This window comes from Notolepis coatsorum, assembly GCF_963971535.1.
Source record: "Notolepis coatsorum genome assembly, chromosome: 5".
NCBI classification, from domain to species: Eukaryota; Metazoa; Chordata; class Actinopteri; order Aulopiformes; family Paralepididae; genus Notolepis; species Notolepis coatsorum.
Window position 1 is genome coordinate 202,783,199 of NC_140169.1, and position 13,349 is coordinate 202,796,547.

The 13,349-nt window shown below is 43.1% G+C and overlaps 1 protein-coding gene across 1 annotated transcript in view; it reads right to left on the bottom strand.

The window, feature by feature from the left end:
- Positions 1-13,349, bottom strand: part of trappc10 (trafficking protein particle complex subunit 10) — a 122,490-nt gene that overhangs the window by 55,639 nt on the left and 53,502 nt on the right. The window contains exons 16-17 of the mRNA XM_084315204.1: positions 6,157-6,315; positions 1,036-1,265 (exon numbers count right to left, since the gene is read on the bottom strand). Of these exons, the coding sequence (XP_084171330.1) occupies positions 1,036-1,265; positions 6,157-6,315 (389 nt within the window). The remainder of the gene's footprint in view (positions 1-1,035; positions 1,266-6,156; positions 6,316-13,349) is intronic.

Below are 13,349 nucleotides of genomic sequence, written 5' to 3' on the forward strand. Positions count from 1 at the left end.
AGGCGATTATCATAGAATGTGTTGTTTTTTCCGTGAAAACAAGTGATTTTCAAAATGCTATCAAACGGAAATGAAGCGATAAAAAAACAATCTGCTACGACAATGTTGACTGGAAAATGAGTCTTTGATAAGCAACGGGCAGATTAGACAAATAATTAGACACATAATTTAAAACATAGATTAGGCGATATTAACGTTAACATTGAAGTGGCCTTGGGCATTCAAGGGACTAATACGGAATTAACCTTGGGCGCTCAAAGTGTTAAGAACATATTTACTGTAACAGTATATAGTATATCTAAATAGTAAAAACCTTTGTTTAAAAAAGACAGTTTGTGAGAACTAGTACCTGACTGCCAAGGTGTTAAAAATGCAGCCAAACTTTAGATTGGATTTTTTTCTCTGCTCTGAGACTTTGAGTTTTAACTAGATTCAAATAAGCATCTCTTCTTCAAAATATTTTCACACATCATTTTGAAAGCTTACATTCTGTACTTTCATAATCCGTAAAAAGAAAATCCGAAAAATGACAGAGGGAGACTTGTGTCACGAACTGCTGGGCTCGGTCACATTTACAGGGTTCCCACAGACATTGCAAAATGAAATTCAAGGACATATAAGTACTTTTCCAAGCACTATTTTTAATTTTCAACGATGTCACTCGAAGGATACAATACATTTTTAAATGCTGTTTTTCTAAGCATCTTCTTGGCCTGCTTGCCAGCTAGAGCAAGCTAGAGCATCACACGCGAAGAAATTAGGAAAAGCAGTTGGAGCACGCGAGACAGAGACTTGTCAGGTTTTATTAATATTAAAACATAACGGAAAAAAATCAATTTCTTGATTCAGAACAATTTGATCATGGTCAATGCGAATGGTCGATTTTAATTTCAGGGACTTTTTAAGCACCTTGTAAAAAAAATTGTCTGTTTTCAAGGAATTCCATGCCTTGACTTTTTATTGTAAAAAATCAAGCACTTCAAGGACCTTGTGCAAACCCTGCATTTATTTCTGCATCTGGCGAACGTCTCTCACCCTCTGGTCGATGGCGGTCATGAGGGTGTCCGGGTGGCTGTAGCTGCGTGGCCGGTGGCGGACCTCCCCGTTGGTCAGCCGCTCGTTGGGGGGACGGTCGGGTCCGGACGGTATGACGCACAGCACCTCCAGGTGGAACTCCAGCGTGTGGTAGGGAGGGGTGGGGGGCAGGCTGATGCTGGTCACCTTCTCAGACGACTGGATGGACAGAACGCTCTCGCCCACGCGCTCTGGGTCCAGGAGAGGAGAAAAGAATAGAATAGAAATACTTTAATCATCCCGAGGGAAAATTTGGCACTACAAATCACTCACAGTAAACATTTAGGTAGACGAAACAAAGTCACGAATAAGAATAATAAAAAAAAAAAAAAAAGCCTAAGAAAAAAGAATAAAATAAGCCTAAGAATAAAATAATAATAAAATACGCTCCGGGATTTACATTTCCTATGTTATGTATATACATTCTAATATAAAATATACAGTAAAAATATACAGAAATCTACAGTAAGTGTACAGTAAGTGTAATATTGAACAATGTTGTTTTAAAAGTAAAAATCCAGGAAGATGGTAACAGTCACCCTGTGCTCAGTGATGCAGTGAGGCACAGTGATGCATTGTAAAGTCTGATGGCTGTCGGAATGAAGGACTTCCTGTGCCGAGGAGAGAAAAATAAAGATATGATTTTGTTTGTCGTTTGTTTAGGGGGGGGGGAAACTATAATTTTTTTGTCATTCGGAGAGACGTCAAACATCACAAAATATAACCCAAAATAAAATAAGGAAAATAAGAGGAGAGAAAAAGACTAATTAAATAGTAACGGTTACGATAGGGAAATGAGGGTAACAATGTTGTTTACATGGTGTATAGTTGTATATTTAACCGACTTCAGTGGGTTTTTAGTATGGGACGAAAGAGAGCATGTTACCAATTAATCAACGACCAACAACGAGCCAACTAAATAAATAACTAACTAATTAACTAGCAGCACAAAATTACATTTCATTTGGGGAAGCTGCAAAGCCTACAGAAGCCTCAACATTTTGATGTTCTCGAATAATCGTCTAAACCAAACCCCTCCTCCATGGTCCTAAAAGTCCAAACCAAACCCCTCCTCCCTCATCCCTCATCCCTGGTGACCTAAACGCCAGGTGGTTGAAGATCTGCCATGAGCCTAGTCTCCCGTCCCGGCCAAAAAGCAGTAAGAATTTATGATGTTATGATCGCCTAGTCTGATACGGCGACCTTCATGGAAGACCAAAATATCCTGTAGTCTGATCCTGGCATAAGTATAACTTTATGTATGAAACATTATCTGTAGTAAGATGTAGGCTTGGGCTGTAATGAAATTCCCCTACTGACGATAGGGGAAACAGAAATTACAATGTGTGGCAGGTTTTATTCTGAAAGATTCTGACCTTATTGTTTAATTGTTGTTGTTGTTGTTGTTGTTGTTGCTATCGGGACACAGGCCTTTGCTACAAAGCTAACATTACAATCTCTGAGAAGAAGATTCAAGCATTTTGAAGATTTCATTCCAGCTTCCAATCACAATTGATAAAGTGAGCGGTGACAGACATATAGCGCTGTAAATTAACACCCAAACACATGTCTGCTGTCAGTGCATAGAACTATCCTACATGTCTGATCAGTGCATAGAACTATCCTACGTGTCTGTGATCAGTGCATAGAACTATCCTACATGTCTGATCAGTGCATAGAACTATCCTACATGTCTGTGATCAGTGCATAGAACCAGGGGAGGAAACTAACTTTTTGGCTTACCAGCCAACTGGCGGGTATCTGATTTTTTTTACCAGCCAAATAGATTTTTTACCAGACAAAAAAAATCGCTAATTGTGATAATTACTTCTTTGTACGTCTTCGTCTAAATTGATTTTCAATCATAGTAAATTAATCACACTGTCTCTACTCTTCAAAATATTACATCATTAAATCACATATTAACATGAAAGAGGGAACTATTCTGGACTGGGTTGGGCTGAACTGGGTAGTGAAAGATGCTGGGTTGGGCTGGTCTAGGTTATACTGAATGATGAATTGAAAATGGGGGACCCTGATGTAAACAAGACGAAAGTCTTTCTCTGGTCTGCATCCCCTTAACAATTGCATGTATTGAGCCGTACTGTACTGTACCCATTCTGCAATCTGTTAAATAAAGTTTTCATTCATCACAGCTCAACTACTAGGAATGTGTGTCTGACTCTTAAGTGCAGGAAATATTAATCAGAAAGGGGGGACATGATGGAGGGAATGGAAAGAGCAGGTTTGACAGGAGCAGGGTTGAAGGGATTGATTGATTGAAAAGTGTATTAACAGATTGCAGAATGGGTACAGTACAGTTCAATACATACAATTGTTAAGGGGATGCAGACCAGAGAAAGACTTTCGTCTTGTTTACATCAGGGTCCCCCATTTTCAATTCATCATAACATATTGGAGTGTGGAGGAAGTGGACAAGGCATTAAGCAAACAGGACTGAAATGGGGGACCCTGATGTAAACAAGACTAAAGTCCTTCTCTGGTCTGCATCCCCTTAACAATTGTGTGTATTGAGCTGTACTGTATTGTACCCATTCTGCAATCTGTTAATAAAGTTTTCAATCAATACTGGGTTGGGCAGTGAAAGAACCAAGCATTTCACTGTAATGTAATAGCTAAATAAAACAACTTGAACTTGACTTGTTACATTTGCACTCTGGTTGTATGCCAAATGTATTCTGGTTGTACTGTACTTGTGCTGTAAGATGACAATACATTGGAACCGAATCGACAACGCTAGGGGTTCAGCGGGTGTATTCTGAATGCCAAATATGACAACATCACCGTTGTGAAGGGCATATGGGCGAGTGGTGATATGCTGGGAAACCCGGTAATAATAAAATGTCACTCGGCTGCATTTAAGCAAAGCCGCTCAGTATAGTCCACTATGTTGAATGCGCGTTATGGTAGCTTGTTACATGCTAGGTAGCTAGCCGGCTAATGTTGTTGACTTGTCATTCTCATCCGACTCGAAGGAGACGCGTCGCGTGCTGTTGTTCGCCCCCATGTCAGACCGCACCGATATCCGAAAGCGACGACTCTACATGCAATTATTTTCATCCACTCATGTGTTTTTGTAAGTTTGTCTACGTTGTCAAGCCGGCTGCCGGTGGCAGGAGTTTGTAGGTCTGCGCGCAGTCAGTGGTCTGTCCACTTCCCCTAGATGGGCGGCATCTTCTAGAAAACGAGTGTTCATTGGAGGAGCTTAGAGCGCATCTGTACAACGATGATGTTCATTGGTTATGGTCTGATTATTATGTGGCGCAAATGGGAGGAATCAAGGGGGGAGTCAGAGTTCGGTTTGTGTCAGTGAGCGAATCAGCAGATTGCAGAATGATTTTTTTGTTTTGTTTTGTAATTACTAGTACTCGCCAGACTGGCGAGTGCTCTTCATGAATTACTCGCCAAACGTAAAAAATACTCGCAATTGGCGAGTAAAGTGGCCTAATTTCCTCCCCTGCATAGAACTATCCTACATGTCTGTGGTCAGTGCATAGAACTATCCTACATGTCTGATCAGTGCATAGAACTATCCTACATGTCTGTGATCAGTGCATAGAACTATCCTACATGTCTGATCAGTGCATAGAACTATCCTACATGTCTGTGATCAGTGCATAGAACTATCCTACATGTCTGTGATCAGTGCATAGAACTATCCTACATGTCTGTGATCAGTGCATAGAACTATCCTACATGTCTGTGATCAGTGCATAGAACTATCCTACATGTCTGTGATCAGTGCATAGAACTATCCTACATGTCTGTGGTCATAGAACTATCCTACATGTCTGTGGTCATAGAACTATCCTACATGTCTGTGGTCATAGAACTATCCTACATGTCTGTGGTCATAGAACTATCCTAGATGTCTGTGGTCATAGAACTATCCTACATGTCTGTGATCAGTGCATAGAACTATCCTACATGTCTGTGGTCATAGAACTATCCTACATGTCTGTGGTCATAGAACTATCCTACATGTCTGTGGTCATAGAACTATCCTACATGTCTGTGGTCATAGAACTATCCTAGATGTCTGTGGTCATAGAACTATCCTACATGTATGTGGTCAGTGCATAAAACTATCCTACATGTCTGTGGTCAGTGTATAGAACTATCCTACATGTCTGTGGTCATAGAACTATTCCAGGCTGCCTTTTTCACATCTGAAATGACGTATGTGCAGCTTGGTAAGTCATATTGCGAATACAATGTATTTACCTTTCAACTGTATGGATAGAAACCATTACTTTGCCAACGTACCAAGCTACTACCCTGGTACACAGCCTTGCATCACGTTAGGCTACTACCCTGGTACACAGCCTTGCATCACGTTAGGCTACTACCCTGGTACACAGCCTTGCATCACGTTAGGCACTTTTGTATTATTTTTGCCAACGAGAGCAGACATCTGTCCAAAGTTTTCTCCACTAAGTTAGGCTACATGGGGTAAAGTTATGTACAGGGTCAGAACGTAGGATCGCATAATGTCACCGTTTTATTGATCAGAGATAGGCTACAACAATACGTTGAAGCATAGAGAAAGCCAGAGAGAAAAGGAACAAGAGAGAATGACTATAACGAAAGGAAAGAAATTCATAACCGGCGTTGCATAATTCAACCCTTGCACTGAAGAACCATATAACTCAAGTTTGACATTTTATTGGACAGTACATGTATTTGCAGTTGTAAAGTGAATCCAAATCACTTGAGTGTGAATGTGATATATCACAAGAAAGTACTTTAACTATGAATGAACACAACACTAACTCACCATATTTAGATAATAAAGTACTCAACCTCTACAGTCTTTAACTATGAATGAACACAACACTAACTCACCATATTTAGATAATACAATTTGAATACATTATTCCTCTAAAAGTTACATGGTTCTCAGTTTGAGGTACTCAATTGAATGCCACTGTTATTGAGGACACATGAGGGTCATTATCATGGCCACGTGCATGATAACATCTTCATATCGCCCAATCTATCCATCTATCGGTATCCATCTATCTATCCAGCCACACGTGTGTGTGTGTGTGTGTGACTGACCGGTTGCAGGGTTGAGTACAGTGGCTGTGCAGGTGGAGGAGGGCAGGATGGGCATGGTGTCAGTGTTGCTGAGCTGCAGCGCATCTCCCTTCTTCACAGTGTAGTGACCGGTCAGCAGCGTGAACTTCACCTTCTGAGGTAGGCCTGCCAGCAGGGCGTCTGAAACACACACAGTGAGCAAGGGGTTAACCTTCTGAGGTAGGCCTGCCAGCAGGGTGTCTGAAACACACACACAGCGAGCAAGGGGTTTAACCTTCTGAGGTAGGCCTGCCAGCAGGGCGTCTGAAACACACACACACACACACACAGTGAGCAAGGGGTTAACCTTCTGAGGTAGGCCTGCCAGCAGGGGGCGTCTGAAACACACACAGTGAGCAAGGTTAACCCATTAAGCCTCTGAGGTAGGCCTGCCAGCAGACTAAGTAGCTAAGACTAAAGACCCTATCAAAACAGCAGTCAATGTGTATATTTTCAGCACTACGTTTGTTTACCAATGATTTTAAGGGTTATTAGCGAAATATGACCTTGTAAAATTCTCTGCGCATTGCATCGGAAACCAGCGGATGTAGACAAGGAGATTACGGCGTCATTCATGTTTGTAGTCCTATGAAAGAGGAGACCCAGGGCTTTCGAATTTCATAAAACTACACTACCCAGCTCACACTGAAATTCATGTTTCTGACTCAAAGTGTGTGTGTGTGTGTGTGTGTGTGTGTGTGTGTGTGTGTGTGTGTGTGTGTGTGTGTGTGTGTGTGTGTGTGTGTGTGTGTGTGTGTGTGAGATAGAGATAGAGAGGGGGGGGGGTGAGAGAGATGAGGAAGGGGCAAGAGAGAAAGAGAGGTGGGAGAGTGTGTGTGTGTGTGAGAGAGAGGGGGGGGTGAGTCCTCAGGCCTTGTGTGTGTGAATGTAACAAGTTCCTAACGTTTTCTTTCCCCTATTATTTCATGCACACTTTATTCATTGTTTTAAATTATTATTTTCTTTTAAGTTATTTTGTGCATCACTCGGTTTTGAATTTGATGCAAATTTGCAATGCATGAGGGTCATCCTTTTGTGTTAAATGGCTGCATAAAGCAAGCATTTGTTGACTCTCATGTTGTATTAAAACTTGGAACTTGAAAAAGATCTGTTTAAGGTAGATGAATATATATATTTTTTTAATCAGATTAAATATTTTAATCGATTGACAGCACACATTTTTTGGCGAGTTTTCTGAAAATAATGGCTAGGGCTTAAGAGTTATAAATAAAAAATAAACATTTATGAAACAAAAATGCACTCAGTCCAAAACAAATTAGTTTAAAAAAAATTCAAAAGGTGTGTCCGGTGACATCACTCCTCCTGGTCTTATCAACGACTGGCTTACGTGTGGTTCACTGGACGGTGAGGTCGGTGACATCAATCCTCCTGGTCTTATCAACGACTGGCTTATGTGTGGTTCACTGGACGGTGAGGTCGGTGACATCACTCCTCCTGGTTTTATCAACGACTGGCTTATGTGTGACACACTGGACGGTGAGGTCGGTGACATCACTCCTCCTGGTCTTATCAACGACTGGCTTATGTGTGGTTCACTGGACGGTGAGGTCGGTGACATCACTCCTCCTGGTCTTATCAACGACTGGCTTATGTGTGGTTCACTGGACGGTGAGGTCGGTGACATCACTCCTCCTGGTCTTATCAACGACTGGCTTACGTGTGGTTCACTGGACGGTGAGGTCGGTGACATCACTCCTCCTGGTCTTATCAACGACTGGCTTATGTGTGACACACTGGACGGTGAGGTCGGTGACATCACTCCTCCTGGTTCACTGGACGGAGTGGCCGGTGACATCTCTCCTCCTGGCCTTACGTGTGGCTCACTGGACGGAGTGGCCGGTGACATCTCTCCTCCTGGCCTTACGTGTGGTTCACTGGACGGAGTGGCCGGTGACATCTCTCCTCCTGGCCTTACGTGTGGCTCACTGGACGGAGTGGCCGGTGACATCACTCCTCCTGGTCTTATCAACGACTGGCTTACGTGTGGTTCACTGGACGGTGAGTCCGGTCACCTAGTCAGATATGCGTGACATGCAGGCTATGCTCCGCTATTGGCCCAGTCTGCCATGTGACTCTGGTGAACCTGGCGTGAACCCCCGTCGTCCTGCCAACGGGTCGGTCGGCACAACATAGCATCAAAGGAAATACAGTCTTGTTTATAGAGTTGTTAAAAACTCTTGGAACCGGAGCCGGCAACATTCCACCTTTGCGTTGGCTATTTGCACACTCAGGGGGGCGAGTTCACAAAGGGATTGTGCGGCTTTTTCTGGCGCTATGTCTGTGCAAATAACCCCCCAAAACAAACCCTGCTATTCACAAAGCACTCGCAAAGGGTGAAATACCGTGCTAACTGCGTTGCCGTCATCATTGCGTCTCTGTGCGTCCGTGCCTATTTGCGGGTATTTAAATTGGGTAATATGGGAAGAAAATGTGCCCCTTTCTATGCAAATGAGCCTCATTGCAAAAACACACAATTCACAAAGATCGGCACTAATTGCCACACGCAGTTAAAGTGAAGTTATTACGTCTTCAGAGAGTTGGTGGTAACTAAGCGCAGTTACAAGGGGTGTCATGGCCAGCGTCTCCGGTGATCCGGTGGGTTAGGTAATAATCACAATAAAGAGAATAGAACCCGCACAGGCATATGCTCCAGAATAAACGTTTAATTTATAACGTTTCATCTGGTCCATGCGGAGTAGGCGCTGGAAACACGGTCAATGAAAAGTTTATTCTGGAGTATTATGAGAATGCGGGTTATATTCTCTTAACTAGTAAACATCAAATACAACTTAATTTCTCTCTAAAAATATTCCTATTCCTTTTGAGAGGACATGACACAATTCATTAGCATTATTTTGCCTAAAACTATTAAGAAACAGTAGATGCTAGGGATGGGCGTGAGTAATCGATTACTCATAGCTAGCTAGCTGTGCTGCCGGACATTGAACCCAAGTTACTTTATTCTTCGAGTGACTTCGTTCAACAAACCGGCTCGGGTCCACACAGCGGCTTTGCGCCTAGGAGACGCGGCAGACGGGCTGGCGTTCTTGTGTGTCACAGAAAGCGCAAGCACCGCTCTGCATTACAGAGTATAATACTCTCAAATGTGCGATCCCTATCTAACAAACTGGATGAGCTGGCCATGTTAACATCATCTCGGAAGGACTACGCAGACTGTTCTGTCATGTGCTTCAGCGAGACGTGGCTTCACTCTGGCATACCCGACTCCGCGCTGCAGCTAGACGGGTTCTCTTTCCACCGGGCGGATCGCACTTCAGAGTCGCTGAAAACACGGGGCGGCGGCCTTGGCTGTTACGTCAATCAAAGGTGGTGTACTGACACGAAAATTATGAACCGGTCATGCTCCCCTGAACTAGAGACACTCGCCATCCGATGCAGACCGTTTTATCTACCGAGGGAATTCGCCTCAGTTATTATAGGGGCGGTATATATTCCCCCGCAAGCTGAGGCCAAGTCGGCGTCCCAGCAACTGGCTGCATGGATTACGGAGATGGAGAATGCACACCCGGACTCTGCCCTCCTCGTAATGGGTGACTTTAACCACGTCAACTTGAGGAAGTCAGCACCCAGGTACAAACAACAAATATTCGCTGCTACCAGAGGCGAAAAAACACTCTACCAATGTTACTGTACAATTTCTCAGGCGTTTCATGCCGTGGTGCGCTCCCCTCTCGGTCAGTCTGACCATAATATGATCTTTTTAATCCCTCAATACCGTCAGCAGTTAAAGACTATTAAAAGGACTGTCCGGCCTGTGAGGCAGTGGTCGACTGAGGCTGCTGATATGCTCAGCGACTGTCTGGAGCTCACTGACTGGTCTGTTTTTAGTGAAGCATGTGATGATTTGGATGAATACACTGACACAATATCCTCATACATCAACTTCTCGGAAGACGGGTGTATTCCATCAAAGATGATGACTGTCTATGGCAATAATAAGCCATGGTTTAATAAAGAGGTTAAAAGTCTCTGGGTTAAGAAGAATCAGGCTTTTAAAAGTGGAGATGCAGATCTCTATAAAATTGCCAGGTATGAATTTGAACGAAGTGTGAAAACAGCTAAGGCTAAGTACAGAGATAGTCTTGAGGACAAATTGAAAGCTGGGGACACAAAAGGGGTTTGGCAGGGTCTACATATGATTACTGGGTTCAAGAATAAACAGTCAGCTCAGAATGCGGACCCCCTACTCCCTGACAAGCTTAATGAATTTTATTGCAGATTTGATGTGCACTCAGGTGATCAACCTAGGGTAGCTGATAGAATGGGTCCTGTAACCCCCCCCTTTGTAGTCGAGGAGCACCAAGTCAGAGCCTTAAGGCCTCTACATGCTACAGCAACTGCAACACCGACAAAGCAACGGTGTTGCAGACACTCTGCCTTTATGCTTCTGCAACATCGATGTGCATGAACATTGTAAAGTTAGTTTAGGTTCGTGTTAACGTTAGATAATGTACAAAATAAACGTATTTCTGGTGCTTTTAGACGTCGCTCTTTTATTTTGAAATCCCCCGACCGGAAGTATTTGATGTATTCTGCTTGTGTAACTTTAGGTTAGTTTTAACGTTCGCTAGCAGCAGGGATGGACGCCTTTGTGCAAATGCAGGCAGCTACAGGCACTCGAGGTCAAGGAAGAGCTGCTGAATTTAAAACGGCAGGAGGAGAGAGAGCTCGTCAAAGCTGGATATATCCCTGTGGCTGTGGTTGTAGGCACGAAAATGCAGCTCGAACTACCGGTTATATTAAATTAATTGATTGCTGTTTAACAACTTGTCCGTGTCCAGTCCTTTCGAACTGCCCCACCATTCATTGTAAACAATGATGCATGTAATTATATTAACGTTACTGTGTGTTGTTGTAGCTATGTTAATAAATTCTGAATGGCATTAATGTTAGTTGGGTATGATAGAGCATTGAATAGCATCATCAACGCTAGCTGGCTGGCTACAACAATGGAGGATGGTATTCCTCGCTGCGGGACCAATATTATTCTATGACAGCCCCGCCCCCATTCACTACCAACCAATCACTGCTACGCAATATCAACGCAACGGTTGTTTAGATTAGATTTTGGGGAGATGTACGCAACATCCTCGCAACACAGTCTACAAGACCCTCTGCAACAACCGCGTTGAAATCGTGCTGATGTTGTGTTGCAGTTGCTTTGAAGTTACTGTAGCATGTAGAGGCCTTTACTCCGCAAACAAAATGTTAGGAAGGCCGCAGGGCCAGACAATGTGTCTACTTTTACCCTGAAAAATGGTGCTGACCAACTTGCTACTGTTTTTACAGATATTTTTAATTGGTCTCTCAGCACACTTAAAGTCCCGGCATGCTATAAATCTGCCATAGTCATACCTGTGCCCAAGAAATCTAGCACTGCTTGTCTGAAAGATTACAGGCCCGTCGCTCTGACCTCTGTCATTATGAAGGTGTTCGAGCGGCTTGTCTGTGATCATTTATCTAGTATTGTTAAATTAGACATGTATCAGTTTGCTTATCAGCCCAACAGGTCTGTAGGGGATGCTGTATCTATGTGTTTACACACCATCCTGCAGCACCTGGAGGCCTCTGCCACTTATGTACCAATTTTGTTTATTGATTTTAGTTCAGCGTTTAACACGATTGTGCCTTTTAAACTATTTGAAAAACTTAAATTGCTAGGAATTGATGAGTCTCTGTGCTATTTTATTCTAGATTTTCTCTCAGACAGAGAACAAGTGGTTAAAATAGGTAATTTGTTCTCTAGATCCAGGACCTTGAACACCGGGGCCCCCCAGGGCTGTGTCCTCTCTCCTCTGCTCTACTGTCTATACACTAATGACTGTGCCTCCCACTCTGATTCTGTCCGATTTTTTAAATACGCGGATGACACAACAGTAGTGGGATTAATTAAGAACGGGGATGAATCGGCCTATAGAGCTGAAGTCGATAGCTTTGCTGTATGGTGCAAGGAGAACGACCTGCTTTTAAACATTATAGTTGACTTCCGGCGCGGGGAGGCAGTCCACCCTCCTCTGTACATAAACGGCCAGCAGGTGGAGAGGGTAGACAGTTTTAAATTCCTCGGCATCACCATATGTGATCATTTAAAATGGGAAGTTAACACCAGCCTCATAATTAGCAAAGCCCACCAGAGGCTCCACTCCCTGCGCCAGCTTAAAAAGTTTGGTGTGTCCAGGGAGGCGATGCTCAGCTTTTACAGAGCCACTGTGGAGAGTGTCCTTGCCTTCTCAATGACTGTGTGGTACGGAAACACCACCGTCCATGATAGGGGACATCTAGAAAGAACTGTACGCACAGCGTCAAAAATCATTGGCTGTGAGCTCCCCTCTGTGGCCTCTATTTATGCCACACAAATCAGGCGGAAAGGGGAGAAGGTGATCGGGGACCCTTCTCACCCTGCTTACGACCTCTTTAACCCCCTTCCCTCTGGCAGAAGACCCCAAAGTCTCAGGTGCAGGACATCCCGTTTTAAAAACAGTACATATCCCGAGGCTGTCCGTCACCTGAACTAAAGTACAAATGTACAGGCACTTTGCACCACAAGGGCTAGCACCAGCCGACATGCACTTTAAGGCAATATGCACTTTAAACTGGAACACAGAGCAATTTATTTGAGGTACTGTAGCATTTTTTCTTTTTAATTGTTTGTGTAAAACCTTTATTGTGGAGATTGTATTGCATGTATTCTTGTGTTTTTATATTGTATGTTTTTATAATTTCTGTACTGTATGTGGCACCAAGACAAATCCCAATCAACCATGTGTTGAAATGGCAATAAAGTTTTCTATTCTATTCTATGAGAAAAATCGAAATTTGTAAGATTTTTTTTATTTTTTACATATCTTTTCACATGTATGTGTAAGATTATAACTGTTTGTTGGTTTCCTTAAACATATATACGTGAATGAACAAAATAGAGTAAAATTTTTTTTTTACCCCATTTCGAGTAATACACGATCAATCGAGTATAGCATGCGATCAATCGATCTGGATTTTTCTTTCAAATGCCCATCCCTAGTAGATGCAACATGTCATAATGAATTGCCATTCTGGGATGAACTGTATGACCGCCATCATACCTGGTACAGTTCTGAACCTGCATGAACTGAAGCCAATGAGAGAGAGAAGTA